The sequence below is a fragment of the Oncorhynchus clarkii genome, chromosome 18 (assembly GCF_045791955.1).
Source record: "Oncorhynchus clarkii lewisi isolate Uvic-CL-2024 chromosome 18, UVic_Ocla_1.0, whole genome shotgun sequence".
In the NCBI taxonomy this organism is placed as follows: Eukaryota; Metazoa; Chordata; class Actinopteri; order Salmoniformes; family Salmonidae; genus Oncorhynchus; species Oncorhynchus clarkii.
Genome location: NC_092164.1, coordinates 27319419 through 27334840, shown reverse-complemented (window position 1 = coordinate 27334840; position 15422 = coordinate 27319419). Strand labels below are relative to the sequence as shown.

General features: G+C 41.0%; 1 protein-coding gene across 13 annotated transcripts in view; it reads right to left on the bottom strand.

The window, feature by feature from the left end:
• Nucleotides 1-8585: 8585 nt before the first annotated feature.
• The window catches only part of LOC139373285 (muscleblind-like protein 2a), an 84215-nt gene continuing 77378 nt past the window's right edge, over nucleotides 8586-15422 (bottom strand). For 8 of the 13 annotated variants that reach the window (XM_071113624.1, XM_071113625.1, XM_071113630.1 and 5 more), the window contains one exon: nucleotides 8586-11128. In XM_071113624.1, coding sequence (XP_070969725.1) covers nucleotides 11114-11128 — 15 coding nt within the window. In that variant the 3' untranslated portion in view covers nucleotides 8586-11113. The remainder of the gene's footprint in view (nucleotides 11129-15422) is intronic. The other 5 variants (XM_071113621.1, XM_071113629.1, XM_071113622.1 and 2 more) reach the window with 2 other exon arrangements.

Here is a 15422-nt window from a genome sequence, read left to right as displayed (position 1 = left end):
TGGTGGAGTGCTGCAGAGATTGTTGTCCTTCTGATAGGTTCTCCCATCTCCATAGAGGAAATCTGGAGCTCTGTCAGAGTGACCATCGGGTTCTTGCTCACCCCCCCCGAACAAGGCCCTTCTCCCCCGGTTGCTCAGTTTGGCAGGGTGGTCAGCTCTAGGAAGAGTCTTGGTGGTTTCAAACTTCTTCCATTTAAGAATGATGGAGGCCATTGTGTTCTTGGAGACCTTCAATGATGCAGAAATGTTTTGTTACCCTTCCCCAGATCTGTACCTCGACACAATCCTGTCTCGGAGGTCTATGGACAATTCCTTCGACCTCATGGCTTAGTTTTTGGTCTAACATGCAATGTCAACTGTGGGAACTTATGTAGACTGGTGTGTGTGCCTTTGAATTTACCACAGGTGGATTCCAATCAAGTAGTAGAAACATCTCAGGGATGATCAATGGAAACAGGATGCACATGAGCTCAATTTTGAGTCTCATAGCAAAAGGTCTGAATACTTATGTAAATAAGGTATTTCTGTTTCTTATTTTGAATACATTTGCACAAAAAAAATTGTAATTCATTTTAGAATAAGCCTGTAAAGTAAAAAAATGTGGAAAAAGTCAAGAGGTCTGAATTATTTCCGAATACACTGGCTGTGATTACGAGCAGCAGTTCTTCCTGGTTTTGGGTTTTCATCATTGATTATTTGGACGAATCAGGATCGGAGCGAATGCATTTCCTTTTGGCCATGATAAACACGAGTGAAATTAGCGGAAGGGAGGGGTTTGGCCTAAAGTTTCCGTCAGGGTTGCCAGGTCTAAGCAAAAATGTCTAGTCCAATGACCACTCAACCTGCACAAATGGCCTAAAAAGTATCCCCAAAATTATTTTCACAGCAAGAGACGAGTTGCCATATTTATACAATAAGCCCTTTTTCCATTACGTTATCGAGCAAATTAAGAAGGAATATCGTAGTAACTTGTAACGACGTTAGAAGCTAAATGAGGTTTTCCTAAAAATAATAATTGTGAGCTATGACATGTGTTATAAAGGAATTTGAATGCAGTACCAGTCAAAAGTTTGGACACCCCTACTCATTCCAGGGTTTTCTTTATTTTTAATATTTTCAAAACTATGAAATAACACTAGGAATCATGTAGTAACAGTGTTAAACAAATCAAAATATATTGGAGATTCTCCAAAGTAGCCACCCTTTGCCTTGATGACAGCTTTGCACACTCTTGGCATTCTCTCAACCAGCTACACCTGGAATGGAACAGTTTTGAAGGAGTTCCCTAGTGCTGAGCACTTATTGGCTGCATTTCCTTCACTCTGCAATCCAACTTATCCCAAACCATCGCAATTGGGTTGGGTTCAGGTGATTGTGGAGGCCAGATCATCTGATAAAGCACTCCATCACCCTTGGGCAAATAGCCCTTACACAGCCTGGAGGTGTGTTGGGTCATTGTCCTGTTGAAAAACAAATGATAGTCCCACTAAGCTCAAACCAGATGGGATGGCGTATCGCTACAGAATGCTGTTTTAACCATGCTGGTTAAGGGTGCATTGAATTCTCAATAAATCACCGTCAGTGTCACCAGCAAAGCACCATCACACCTCCTCCTCCATGCTTCACTGTGGGAACCACACATGCAGAGATCATCCGTTCACCTACTCTGCGTCTCACAAAGACACGACGGTTGGAACAAAAAATCTCAAATTTGGATTCATCCTTTAATTCAAATTTGCCATGGTTTGCTTAGATAAAGTCAGTTAGCCTATAGGCCTACACCTAATTTAAGATAGTTTACAGTAGCCTAGACAAGATGTAGGAAAGATGTAAACTGAACGATTTAGCAGCTTGCTTAGTTCAAATTAACAGAGTAATTTGTTCAACATGAATAGCGAGACAATTTCGAGGTTATAAGTGCCTATGTTTCCCAATAGCCTGCTGGAAGGCTACTGAGGATAGGGTCATTTCAACACTTAATAAAATATTAATAATATATACATTAACGTTCAAAAGTTTGAGTCACTTAGAAATGTCCTTGTTTTCCATGAAAACATACATGAAATGAGTTGAAAATGAATAGGAAATATCAAGATGTTGATAAGTTAATACAATTATTTCAATTGAAATCATTATTTGTCTTTCAAACTTTGCTTTCGTCAAAGATTCCTCCATTTGCAGAAATTACAGCCTTGCAGACCTTTGGCATTCTAGTTGTCAATTTGTTGAGGTAATCTGAAGAGATTTCACCCCATGCTTCCTGAAGCACCTCCCACAAATTGGATTGGCTTGATGGGCACTTCTTACGTACCATACAGTCAAGCTGCTCCCACAACAGCTCAATAGGGTTGAGATCCGGTGACTGTGCTGGCCACTCCATAATAGACAGAATACCAGCTGAATGCTTACTACCTAAATAGTTATTGCATAGTTTGGAGCTGTGCTTTGGGTCATTGTCCTGTTGTAGGAGGAAATTGGCTCCAATTAAGCGCCGTCCACAGGGTATGGCATGAAGTTGCAAAATGGAGTGATAGCCTTCCTTCTTTAATATCCCCTTTACCCTGTACAAATCTCCCACTTTACAACCACCAAAGCACCCCCAGACCATCACATTTCCTCCACCATGCTTGTGAGATGGCGTCAAGCACTCATCCAGCATCTTTTCATTTCTTTCTGCGTCTCACGAATGTTCTTCAAATCAAATTTGATTTGTCACATACGCATGGTTAGCAGATGTTAATGTGAGTGTAGCGAAACGCTTGTGCTTCTATTTCCGACCATGCAGTAATATCTAACAAGTAATCTAACAATTTCACAAAAACTACCTTATATACACAGGTGTAAAGGAATGAATAAGAATATGTACATAAAAATATATGGATGAGCGATGGCCAATCGGCATAGGCAAGATGCAGTAGATGGTATAAAGTACAGTATATACATATGAGGAGTAATGTAGGGTATGTAAACAATATTTAAAGTGGCTAGTGATACAATTATTACATCCAATTTTTAATTATTAAAGTGGCTAGAGATGAGTCAGTATGTTGGCAGCAGCCACTCAATGTTAGTGATGGCTGTTTAACAGTCTGATGGACTTGAGATAGAAGTTGTTTAACAGTCTCTCGTTCCCAGCTTTGATGCACCTGTACTGACCTCGCCTTCTGGATGATAGCGGGGTAAACAGGTAGTGGCTCGGGTGGATGTTGTCCATGATGATCTTTTTGGCCTTCCTGTGACATTGGGTGCTGTAGGTGTCCTGGAGGGCAGGTAGTTTGCCCACGGTGATGTGTTGTGCAGACCTCACTACCCTCTGGAGAGCCTTACGGTTGTGGGCGGAGCAGTTGCCGTACCAGGCGGTGATACAACCCGACAGGATGCTCTCGATTGTGCATCTGTAAAAGTTTGAGTGTTTTTGGTGACAAGCCAAATTTCTTCAGCCTCCTGAGGTTGAAGAGGCGCTGCTGCGCCTTCTTCACCACACTGTCTGTGTGGGTGGACCAATTCAGTTTGTCCGTGATGTGTAAGCCGAGGAATGTAAAACTTTCCACCTTCTCCACTACTGTCTCTTTGATGTGGATAGGGGGCTGCTCCCTCTGCTTTCCTGAAGTCCACGATAATCTCCTTTGTTTTATTGACATTGAGTGTGAGGTTATTTTCCTGACACCAGACTCAGAGGTTCCTCACCTCCTCCCTGTAGGCCGTCTCGTCGTTGTTGGTAATCAAGCCTACCACTGTAGTGTCGTCTGCAAACTTGATGATTGAGTTGGAGGCGTGCATGGCCACAGTCATGGGTGAACAGGGAGTACAGGAGAGGGCTGAGAACGCACCCTTGTGGGGCCCCAGTGTTGAGGATTAGTGTGGTGGAGATGTTGTTTCCTACCCTCACCACCTGGGGGCGGCCCGTCAGGAAGTCCAGGACCCAGTTGCACAGGGCGGGGTCGAACTTATTGACGAGTTTGGAGGGTACTATGGTGTTAAATGCTGAGCTGTAGTCGATGAACAGCTTTCTTACATAGGTATTCCTCTTGTCCAGATGGGTTAGGGCAGTGTGCAGTGTGATTGCGTTGTCTGTGGATCTATTGGGGCAGTACGCAAATTGAAGTGGGTCTAGGGTGTCAGGTAGGGTGGCGGTGATATGGTCCTTGACTAGTCTCTCAAAGCACTTCATGATGGCGGAAGTGAGTGCTTCGGAGCGAGTCATTTAGCTCCTTTACCTTAGCTTTCTTGGGAACAGGAACAATGGTGGACAGCTTGAAGCATGTGGGAACAGCAGACTGGGATAAGGATTGATTTAATATGTCCGTAAACACACCAGCCAGCTCGTCGTTGAATTGCGACTCTACTTTGTCTCTATACTGACGCTTAGCTTGTTTGATTGCCTTGCGGAGGGAATATCTACACTGTTTGTATTTGGTCTGGTTTCCAGTCGCCTTGCCCTGATTAAAAGCCGGGGTCAGCATTGTACGAGATCTTCAGTTTCTTGGCAATTTCTCGCATGGAATAGCCTTCATTTCTCAGACCAAGAATAGACTGACGAGTTTCAGAAGAAAGTACTTTGTTTCTGGCCATTCTGAGCCTGTATTCAAACTCGCTGATGCTCCAGACACTCAACAAGTGTAAAGGCCAGTTTTATTGCTTATTTAACCAGAACAACAGTTTTCAGCTGTGCTAACATCATTTCAAAAGGGTTTTCTAATGATCAATTTGCCTTTTAAAATGACAAACTTGGATTAGGTCACACAACGTGCCATTGAAACACAGGAGTGATGGTTGCTGACAATGGGCCTCTCTACGCATATGTAGATATTCCATTTAAAAAGTCAGCCATTTCCAGCTACAATAGTCATTTACAACATTAACAATGTCTACACTGTATTTCTGATTAATTTTATGTTATTTTAATGGGCAAAAAATGTGCTTTTCTTTTAAAACCAAGGACATTTCTAAGTGACCCCAAACTTTTGAACGGTAGTGTAGCTTATTAAATCATGTCTCAAAATACAACACTTCCCTTTTAAGACATGAGAAAGTTCGTTCTACTGATGGGTAGAAATGCACATGTGCTTTTATTGGAAGCAACCACTCCTTCATTGTTGCATATAGGCCTACTGCACCTCTGATCGGTCTGTGTAGAGTACGGGCCTGAGTTGTGCCTGTCAATGCAATATCATCCTACTCCAATGCGCTATGCCTACAGGAGGAGTTCAAAAGGGGCGTGAGTGTAGCTGATGTGAAATGGCTAGCTTGTTAGCGGTGGTGCGCGCTAGTGGCGTTTCAATCGGTGAGGTCACTTGCTCTGAGACCTTGAAGTAGTGGTTCCCCTTGCTCTGCCAGAGCCGCGGGTGACTGTTGACGTGTGCAGAGCGTCCCTGGTTCGCGCCCAGGTCGGACGAGGGGACGGATGTAAAGGGATACTTTGGAACAGATTTCCACAATTTTTATCACTTGGAGCTGATTTGCTGTACTTTGTTTTATGTCCAGCAATAAAACATAAAAAATAAATGTAAATGTTTACTTAGAAAAGTTAAAATTTCACCCCTCCGCTGGTTGGGCCACATAAAATCATCCGTGGGCCAAATTCGGCCAATGGGCCACCAGTTGGGGAACCCTGTTGAAGCATGTCTGTCATTCACCATGTCCATAAGAGCATTATTCATTTTTACATTTTGTTCATTAGCAGACACTTGTCCAGAGCGACATACAGTCAGGACTTTCAACTAAGGCAAGTAAGACAACCCAGTCATTATTCATGTAAATAAGGTAATTTCAACAAACATCATTTTCATTTTTTCTTTCTTTATTTCAATAGATTTTACACTATCTTGCTGTAACATAAAATAGCACAAACTATACGCACAAAGAAAACAGAAAAATGGTTACATCAAAACTAATAAACCAATGAGTCTTGTCTTTTTCTCTATATATATATTTTTGTAAAGTAGATGGGATACTGCATTTCTGATGACAAAGCAGTCTCAATTCATTACCTGGGTAATATTCAATAGTGAACGCCGTAGCGAAACGTTTGGCAACATTAAACAAAAACAAGCGTTTCTTATTGGACAAGTTCAGTTAGCCCCTTCCCGTTTCAGCACATTTGCTTCCTTGTGAATACGACCCTGGCTGCAGTCCTTTTAGGGACCATTCAGCATGGCATGACGGCCACAACCCTCATCGTCAAGCTCTCTACAAGGACAGAATAGGGCCCTGTTCCAATACTTTAACAAAATGCATCATTGCTTTCCCCCTTCCTTGAAGAAATACCTAATCTGCCATGGCTGGATTAGAGAAAGCCATATGATAGAACTGTTGCTTAAATTTAACAAATTGTGTTAGATCAGAAAGTAAGTAAGGAAGGGTGTGTTATTAAAGTATTCTAATGGGGCTTAGGACACGACTGCTTTCTGTACAGCAGTTGAGCCTTTTGGCCTCACCTTTTAAAAACGCCAAAAAATACTAAACTTAAAACAATATTTAATTTATGTGTGTGAATAAAAATAGTTTTAAGTTTTTACTTTTTAGCGTAATATATATATGTACATACACACACACACAACAGTTCAAAAGTTTGGGGTCTTAGAAATGTCCTTGTTTTTGAAAGAAAAACACATTTTTTTGTCCATTAAAATAACATAAAATTGATCAGAAATACAGTGTAGACATTGTTGTAAATTACTTATTTTTATGGAATATCTACATAGGCATATTACATTATTACATACATGGAACATGTGTTCCAATGGCACGTTGTTAGCTAATCCAAGTTTATAATTTTAAAGGCTAATTGATCATTAGAAAACCCTTTTGCAATTATATTAGCACAGCTGAAAACTGTTGTTCTGTTTAAAGAAGCAATACAACTGGCCTTCTTTAGACTTGTTGTGTATCTGGAGCATCAGCATTTGTGGGTTCGATTACAGGCTCAAAATTGCCAGAAACAAAGACCTTCTTCTGAAACTCATCAGTCTATTCCTGTTCTGAGAAATGATGGCTATTACATGTGAGAAATTGCCAAGAAACTGAAGATCTCGTACAACGCTGTGTACTACTCCCTTTACAGAACAGCACAAACTGTCTCTAACCAGAATAGAAAGAGGAGTGGGAGGCCCCAGTGTACAACTGAGCATGAGGACAAGAACATTAGTGTGTCTAGTTTGAGAAACAGATGCCTCAAGTCCTCAACTGGCAGCTTCATTAAATAGTACCCGCAAAAACCCCAGTCTTACCGTCAACAGTGAAGAGGCAACTCCGGGATGCTGGCCTTCTAGGCAGAGTTGCAAAGAAAAAGCCATATCTGACTGGCCAATAAAAAGGAAATATTAAGATGAGCAAAAGAACAGACACTGGACAGAGGAACTCTGCCTAGAAGTCCAGCATCCCGGAGTTGCCTTTAAAACTGTTGACTTTGAGACTGGTGTTTTGTGGGTTCTATTTAATGAAGCTGCCAGTTGAGGACTTGTGAGGCGTCTGTTTTTCAAACTAGACACGAATGTACTTGTCCTCTTTCTCAGTTGTGCACCGGGGCCTCCCACTCTTTTTTTTCTTTCAAAAACAAGGACATTTCTAAGTTACCCCAAACTTTTAGTCTGTGTGTGTGTGTGTGTGTGTGTGTGTGTGTGTGTGTGTGTGTGTGTGTATATATATATATATATATATATATATATATATATATATAAAACGCAAAAGTCTTCAGTAGAGACTAGTTTATAGCCTTTAAAAGTTTATTTTTAACAGCTCTGGAACATAAAACCTTAAGCACGATGGACTAACGATAAGGCAAAGTGTTTGGATAAGCTGTCTGCTCAGCTGACCCAAGTGCTTACATATTTTTCTCTTACCATCAAGTCGGTCAATGTCAACCCATTTAATTTCAATCCAAGAACAAGTTGGATTTTTGTCTCATGTGCAGACTATCTTTTGTGTTTTTCAGTATAACTAGAAACATTCAGTAAATTATTGTTTATTAATAAAAACTTTTTTCCATGCAAGATGCTCAAAGGTTATTTCTCTGATACAAACAGGTAGTGACTATTATACAGAATTACTGGTGTATAGTAACTTTGCAAATTTCATTAGGTATGGCATCGGTAATAATGAAATGTTTTACTTTACCGGAAGAAGTGCAATCCTTAACTGATGATAAACAATGTAACAAACTACATTCATAAATATTTTTCCATTGGTGTGCATGAAACCAGTGGTCCTTTCTCAGGGGAAAAGTTGTACATCTTAACTATTCAATTAATAGATCATTTGTTATAATTTCATCCTAAATAACATTGGTAACTTTGTCTATTACATCTTAAGTGTTAAAGTTACACCTTTAGAGGCTGCTAAGGAAAATTGTCATAATCATGACAAATAAGAAATGTTGAAATCTGCTTTACAATCTAGTGATGTGTGCAGTGTTCTAGAAAAAAAAGTCAACTTAATGATTACATAATTTACAAAAATACAGAACTTTAGTAATTGCAACTTTGTGTTGCCACAGCAACAACTTAATATCATGAAATACTAGAGTGAAAAGTACATATTTAAATCATTTTTTTGGTAAAATTTCACCTATACAATTAACATTCTTATTTTCTTTTTTTTGTTGAACAATAAGCAATTCTAAAGCCTTGTTCATTACTGTAATGCGATGAACTGTGTTGATGACAAGACAAGGGAGCTCCAGTAGCTTTCTATTGGTGGCTTTTTAAGACTCCACCCCCTTGCTTCGGATCTGCATCTCATTGGCTGACCAAAGAGACACGACCTTGTAGGTATGCACAGCGCAATAAATTACATTCATTTCAAAATAGAACAGGTTACATCATTCTGACTCATTTGACAAAACATTAAAATACGATAAGTTACCAAAAAAATACCTTCGTTCACTTTCCACCAAAGATTACATTAAAACTGTAACTTCTTAGAAGAAAATCTCAGTGAAAGTGAACAAAAATAAACAAAAAACGAAATACTAAGACCAGTGCCTTATTATTTTTTAACCAAAGGTGTCTCGTTGTGGATTGTCTGTTGATCAAGCGCCATGAAAATGTCATGATTCTGATCCTTTTTGTTGAACACACATACACAAGGAAAATAATTGGTTGTGTAGTGTCGAGAAATGTGATTTAGAGTTGAAATACATACATCTCATAAACCATTAGGTAATAACGTGGAGGTTGGTTTAAAACAATGCTAGTACACAATTAACTATATCATGGCATAAAATAACAGACTGTTCTGGTGACACACTTATCTTGATGCTTAACATCATAAAACAAATTGAAATAAATGTGAATACATTGCTGCTACAACCATGATTATAAACTCTCAAAGTAAGAAACATGTTACATACATTACACATAAGTCACAATTTCCTGTATTCTCAATCACTTTTTTCAATATAAACTACTAAAAACCTATGGTAAGAACAAAATATTACATCATGAAATGTTTAACAAACATTCTACCAAGCTATCTTGGTTAGTTTATATATATTTTCTATTCAGAAAGTTATTTTTTGTTGTGTTAAATATATGTTTACAATAACACTAGGGTACTGCTTTAACCATGGCATCTGCATGAAAAGTGAATGGTCTTTTCTTCTAAATAGGTCAACATACTATTGGGAACTTTACTTGAACCATCCTTTAATATATTCTTATTTTTTCTTTGACAAAGTATGTTTCTCCAGATGCTTGTTTTAAAGTTAAAGGATTTTTAGGCACTTCTACAGTTTTTCTCAAATAGAAACAGGATTCTCGGTGATAGCAGGGTGACGACTGACAGTCACAGATAGCCCTCCAGTCAATGACTTCACGTCATCACACGACGATGACTAGCATCTTTGAATGCACCTTTTTGAGTCGTAGCACTTGTTTCACCCCTCGCCGATCTCACCCTTATCCCTCCTTCTAGCCCCACTCCCCAAAAGGCCTCGTCCCTGTGGTCTTGACTTTGGGGCCTCTGGTGGACTTACAGTCGAGTCGGTCTGTTCCAGTCTGCTGGCAGAATCCATGGCTTGGCCCATCAGGCTGAGGCTCTCTCCCGCTGTATGCTTTCGGCCACCCGCAAGCTTTTGTTAAGCCCTTGGCACACAAGCCGGGGCAAAATAGGCTAGTAGCACTCCCTGATGCCAGGTATAACTCTCCCCAACACCGACCCCTCTGAGTCTCCCACCCAACCTCACACACACACACACACACACACACACACACACAACCCAAATGTCAGCACACATCCAAAAGTAAAACTGAAATTTAACGAAGGAGAAGAAATCGATATTCTAGGTTCTTTTTTCCCCAGACGTGCACAAAAACGAGGCCCGACCGCACGTTTTGGCCACGAAGCTGTTCCACGTCTGTTCCCTTGCAGATCGACTCCAATCGCTTCTGTCCGTTAGTCTGTCAGTCGCGATGACTTTCGTTTGGCAAGCCGTTGGTTTTCCAGAGATTAAATGTTGGCAAATGGTTCATATGGAGTGCATACCACACCATTTTAAAGGGGTGGTGGTGATGGGGTGGGGGAACACGTTCAAACCATCATTAAGAGGACAGTCATTGAGTAAGCATGTCTTCTTCCCTAACATTTGTCTTTTTAAAATAATTAGAACAAACAAAAAGTAAAACAATCCCTTCTAGCTTGATCTGGAGCGCCAGTTGCAACCAGGGGCTTCTCTGTGACTCTCCTGTTTAAAACAATGAAGCACTTTTGACAATAAGCACTAGTTCTCTTATAGTGCAAATAAGGTGTTTTCAAAGGGTGAACATTTGTGCAGATCGAGGTTCTGTTTTGAAAACAAAATATAAAAAAGGACCTATATTACTTTAACAGAGAAAACAATCGTTAAAATGAACTCATCGCCATCTCTCCACTAAGTGTATGTAGTTCAGTACATATTCTTTTTTGTCATAATTTTCATGGCAATAGTTTCCTAGCAATACATTTACATATTTTTGTTGTGTGTATCATCTTACACCAGCACTCAAGTCTTATGGTTAATTGGTAGTATTACACTCTTAGCATGCAGGTTGTTGAAGGGGAAGGTAGTATGTACAGAAAAAGGGCTGTTTTGGGCTTTGTAGTGCAGCTTCTTGACACTCCATTTCCTTCCTGACAGTTACTTCAGGATGATCTGTGGGAGAGGTGAAGAAAAATGGAGAACAAAAACATCAGTTCATTGCCTAAACCTTTTCAACTGATAGGCTCCATCTCATTTCATCTTTCCGTGATTCCTCACATCTGATCCCCTCACCTTCTTCTCAACCATATTGGAGAAGAACCAAGTTTCCTCTGACTTTCTCCAATGCGAGTAGAGAGGATGCAAGGAATCCAGGAAAGATTGAGCAAGAGACAGATTGTCATGCTGAAACAGGAAAGGGCCTTCCCCAAACTGTTGCCACAAAGTTGGAAGCACAGAATCGTCTAGAATGTCATGGTGTTGTAGCGTTAAGATCTCCCTTCACTGGAACTAAGGGGCCTAGCCCGAACCATGAAAACTGCCCCAGACCATTATTCCTCCTCCACCAAATTTTACAGTTGGCACTATGTATTTGGCAGGTAGCATTTTACTGGGATAATTAAAACCAGATTAGTCCAATGGCGGCGAGCATTACACCACTCCAACTGACACTTGGCATTGTGCATGGTGATCTTAGGCTTGAGTGCTCGGCCATGGAAACCCAGTTCATGAAGCTCCAGACGAACAGTTCCTGTGCTGACATTGCTTCCAGAGGCAGTTTGGAACTTGGTAGTGACGGTTGCAACCGAGGAGAGACGGTTCTGTGAGCTTGAATAGCCTGAATGGCTCCAAGACGTTCCACTTCACAATAACAGCACTTCCAGTTGATCAGGGCAACTCTAACAGAGCAGAAATTTGACAAACTTACATGTTGGAAAGATGGCATCCTATGAAAAGTCACTGAGCTCTTCAGTAAGGCCATTCTAATGCCAATGTTTGTCTATGGAGATTACATGGCTGTGTGCTTGATTTTATACACTTGTCAGCAAAGGGTGTGGCGGAAATAGCCAAATCCACTCATTTGAAGGGGTGTGCACATACTTTGTATATATAGCGTGTGTGTATGCAATGTCGATCCTGCAAGCTCATAACAAGTCCTTTTAATGACACGAGTGGAGTCATTTGACTTGAAGAAAAAAAAAAGCTGAATGTTATATTGATGTTGTGTGATGTCCCGTTGGCTCCTAGTTGCTTACTTGCCCCCCCCCCCAAGGCACTTGCGTAGATCCAAGAATACTAGATGGGTGTAAGTAATATAAGAGGAAAAGGTCGAGCTACACCTATCCAATTCTTTCAAATATACAAAATAGGTCAACTGTTTAGGTGGTAGGGTCTAGGGGACGTTTTTGGACAGGGCCACAGAAAGCAAATTATTGGCTTATCATGGCAGTGAAAGGCCTCAGAAAGCAGACCGATACAGTAGATGAGCTGGCTGATGCATAGAGGACCACCATGATGTGTTGTACCAGCTACAGCATTGAAATATAATGACAATTTCCCCCTTTTAGGCATTTTATTTCCATGCGTTACAGGCCAATGCTAGCAAAGGCAAAAGGTCACTTCACACACTGGCAGTTAACTGGCAAACTGCCTAAATTACCATAACAAGCGTTCTAATCACCTGTACATGCACACTGAACATGTGTAATGAATGCATGAAAAATGATCATAAGTGTTCAAGGGTGGAGATGCTTGCATGCTTGGAAATGGAATACACAGACGTCACTGATGAGGACAGCAGTAACAACAGCAAATCAGATAATCAGTAATTTGGAGTGAGTGAATGGGCCATGATGGACAGAAAAAAGGAAATGACAGGTCAGGGGTGGATGCCTGACCCACAATAAAATAAAAGCAAACATCAGAATATGTTGTTGGAATAAAATGTGTATGACACTGATTGCACTGTTTGTTTTTTTGCGCTTCTGATGGAACTTTACATAAATCCTTACTGCAGACAGCAGACATTGTACAATCATCCTGCAGATATGTGAACCAATGTTTACTCTAATTACTTATTCTAACCAATGTGACAAAACCACTACATCTCGGTGTATTTCCCAATTCAGCCAGAAGAGGACGCCCCCACATCCGTGTCAGGGCAGTGAGAGGCTTGACCTGCAGGTACTTATGATCAAGACTATTGTCTGTGGGGCTGACGCCAATTAGTCGACCTGTCGATTGTTTGGTAGTTAGGCTGTTGGTCGACCGAGATCGTTTTAGTCGAGCAGTAACAAATATACACTACCGGTCAAAATATTTAAAACACCTACTCATTGTACAACAATAGCGTAGACATCAAAACTATGAAATAGCACACATGGAATCATGTAGTAACCAAAAAAAGTGTTAAACAAAATCAAAATATATTTTATATTTGAGATTCTTCAAATAGCCACCCTTTGCCTTGACAGCTTTGCACACTCTTGGCATTCTCTCAACCCGCTTCATGAGGTAGTCACCTGGAATGCATTTCAATAAACAGGTGTGCCTTGTTAAAAAAGTTAATTTGTGGAATTTCTTTCCTTCTTAATGCGTTTGAGCCAATCAGTTAGGTAGGGGTGGTATATTTGGTAAAAGACCAAGTCAGAAACCTTCTGTCCAAAAATGATGCAGAAAAATCTATCCATGCTTTTGTCACTTCTAGATTAGACTACTGCAATGCTCTACTTTCCGGCTTCCCGGATAAAGCACTAAAAACTTCAGTTAGTGCTAAATACGTCTGCTAGAATCCTGACTAGAACCAAAACATTTGATAATATTACTCCAGTGCTAGCCTCTCTACACTGGCTTCCTGTCAAGGCTAGGGCTGATTTCAAGGTTTTACTGCTAACCTACAAAGCATTACATGGGCTTGCTCCTACCCATCTTTCCAATTTAGTCCTGCCGTACATACCTACAAGTACGCTATGGTCACAAGACGCAGGCCTCCTTACTGTCCCTAGAACTTCTAAGCAAACAGCTGGAGACAGGGCTTTCTCCTATTGAGCTCCATTTTAATGGAATGGTCTGCCTATCCATGTAAGAGACGCAGACTCATTCTCAACCTTTGTCTTTATTGAAGGCTCATCTCTTCAGTAGGTCCTATGATTGACTGTAGTCTGGAAAAGGGGTGTGAGGGTGACCGGAAAGGCACTGGAGCAACGAACCGCCCTTGCTGTCTCTGCCTGGCCGGAAACCCTCGCTCCACTGGGATTCTCTGCCTCTAACCCTATTACGGGGGCTGAGTCACTGGTTTACTGGTGCTCTTCCATGCCGTCCCTAGGAGGGGTGCGTCACTTGAGTGGGTTGAGTCACTGACGTGATCTTCCTGTCCGGGTTGGCGCCCCCCTTGGGTTTGTGCCGTGGGGGAGGTCTTCGTGGGCTATACTCGGCCTTGTCTCAGGGTAGTAGGTTAGTGGTTGAAGATATCCCTCTAGTGGTGGGGGCTGTGCCTTAGCAAAGTGAGTTGGGTTATATGCTGCCATTTTGGCCCTGTCCGGGGGCATCTAATGGACAGGGCCACAGTGTCGCCCGACCCATCCTGTCTCAGCCTCCAAGTATTTATGCTTCAATAGTTTGTGTGTCAGGGGACTAGGGACAGTCTATTATGTCTGGAGTATTTCTCATGTCTTATCCAGTGTCCTGTCTGAATATTCTCGCTCTCTTCCCCCCCAGGTTTTTTAACTAATTAAACAACAAAGAATATGATCCACATGATCAGTCACTTTGTGTAAAATAAAAAGTGGTTAATGTGAAAGCAAGCAGTTTGCATACGAATCACGTAGGTCACCTATTTTGGATTCAAAACGGCGAATTTCGCCGAAAGGTTTGCATCCCTGCCAAGTTAATTTTACGGCAAAAACAACTAATAAGCAAAGAAAAATGACAGTCCATCAATACTTTAAGACATGAAGGTCAGTCAACGCGGAACATTTCAAGAACTTTGAATGTGCAGTTGCAAAAACCTTCAAGCGATATGGGTCATACGTAAATGCCAACAAAACCGAAAAAAATGCTTCAGAGTTCAAGTAACAGACACATCTCAACTAGGGATGCACGATATATCGGTGAACATATCGGAATCGGCTAAAAATGGCAACATCAGTATTGGCCCGATGTATAATTTAACACCGATGTTAAAAATCGATGTCAAAGCTACCGTGCACAGCATATAACGTATTTACATGACGTAATAACGCCACGCCAAAATTTGCTCTACACGTGCAACACAGCATTGCTAACCTAGCCCACAATGTCTGCTGTGTGGATCGAGCAGCCAACAAGTCGAGCAGTCATTTGAAAGAGTTTAAACATTTCAGCGAGACAACTCAAAAGGGCATAATCCATTAAAGCCAAGATAATGGTATTCATTGCCCTTGACCATCAACTGTTCTCTGTCGTGGGTGATGTTGGCATTCGCCGACTG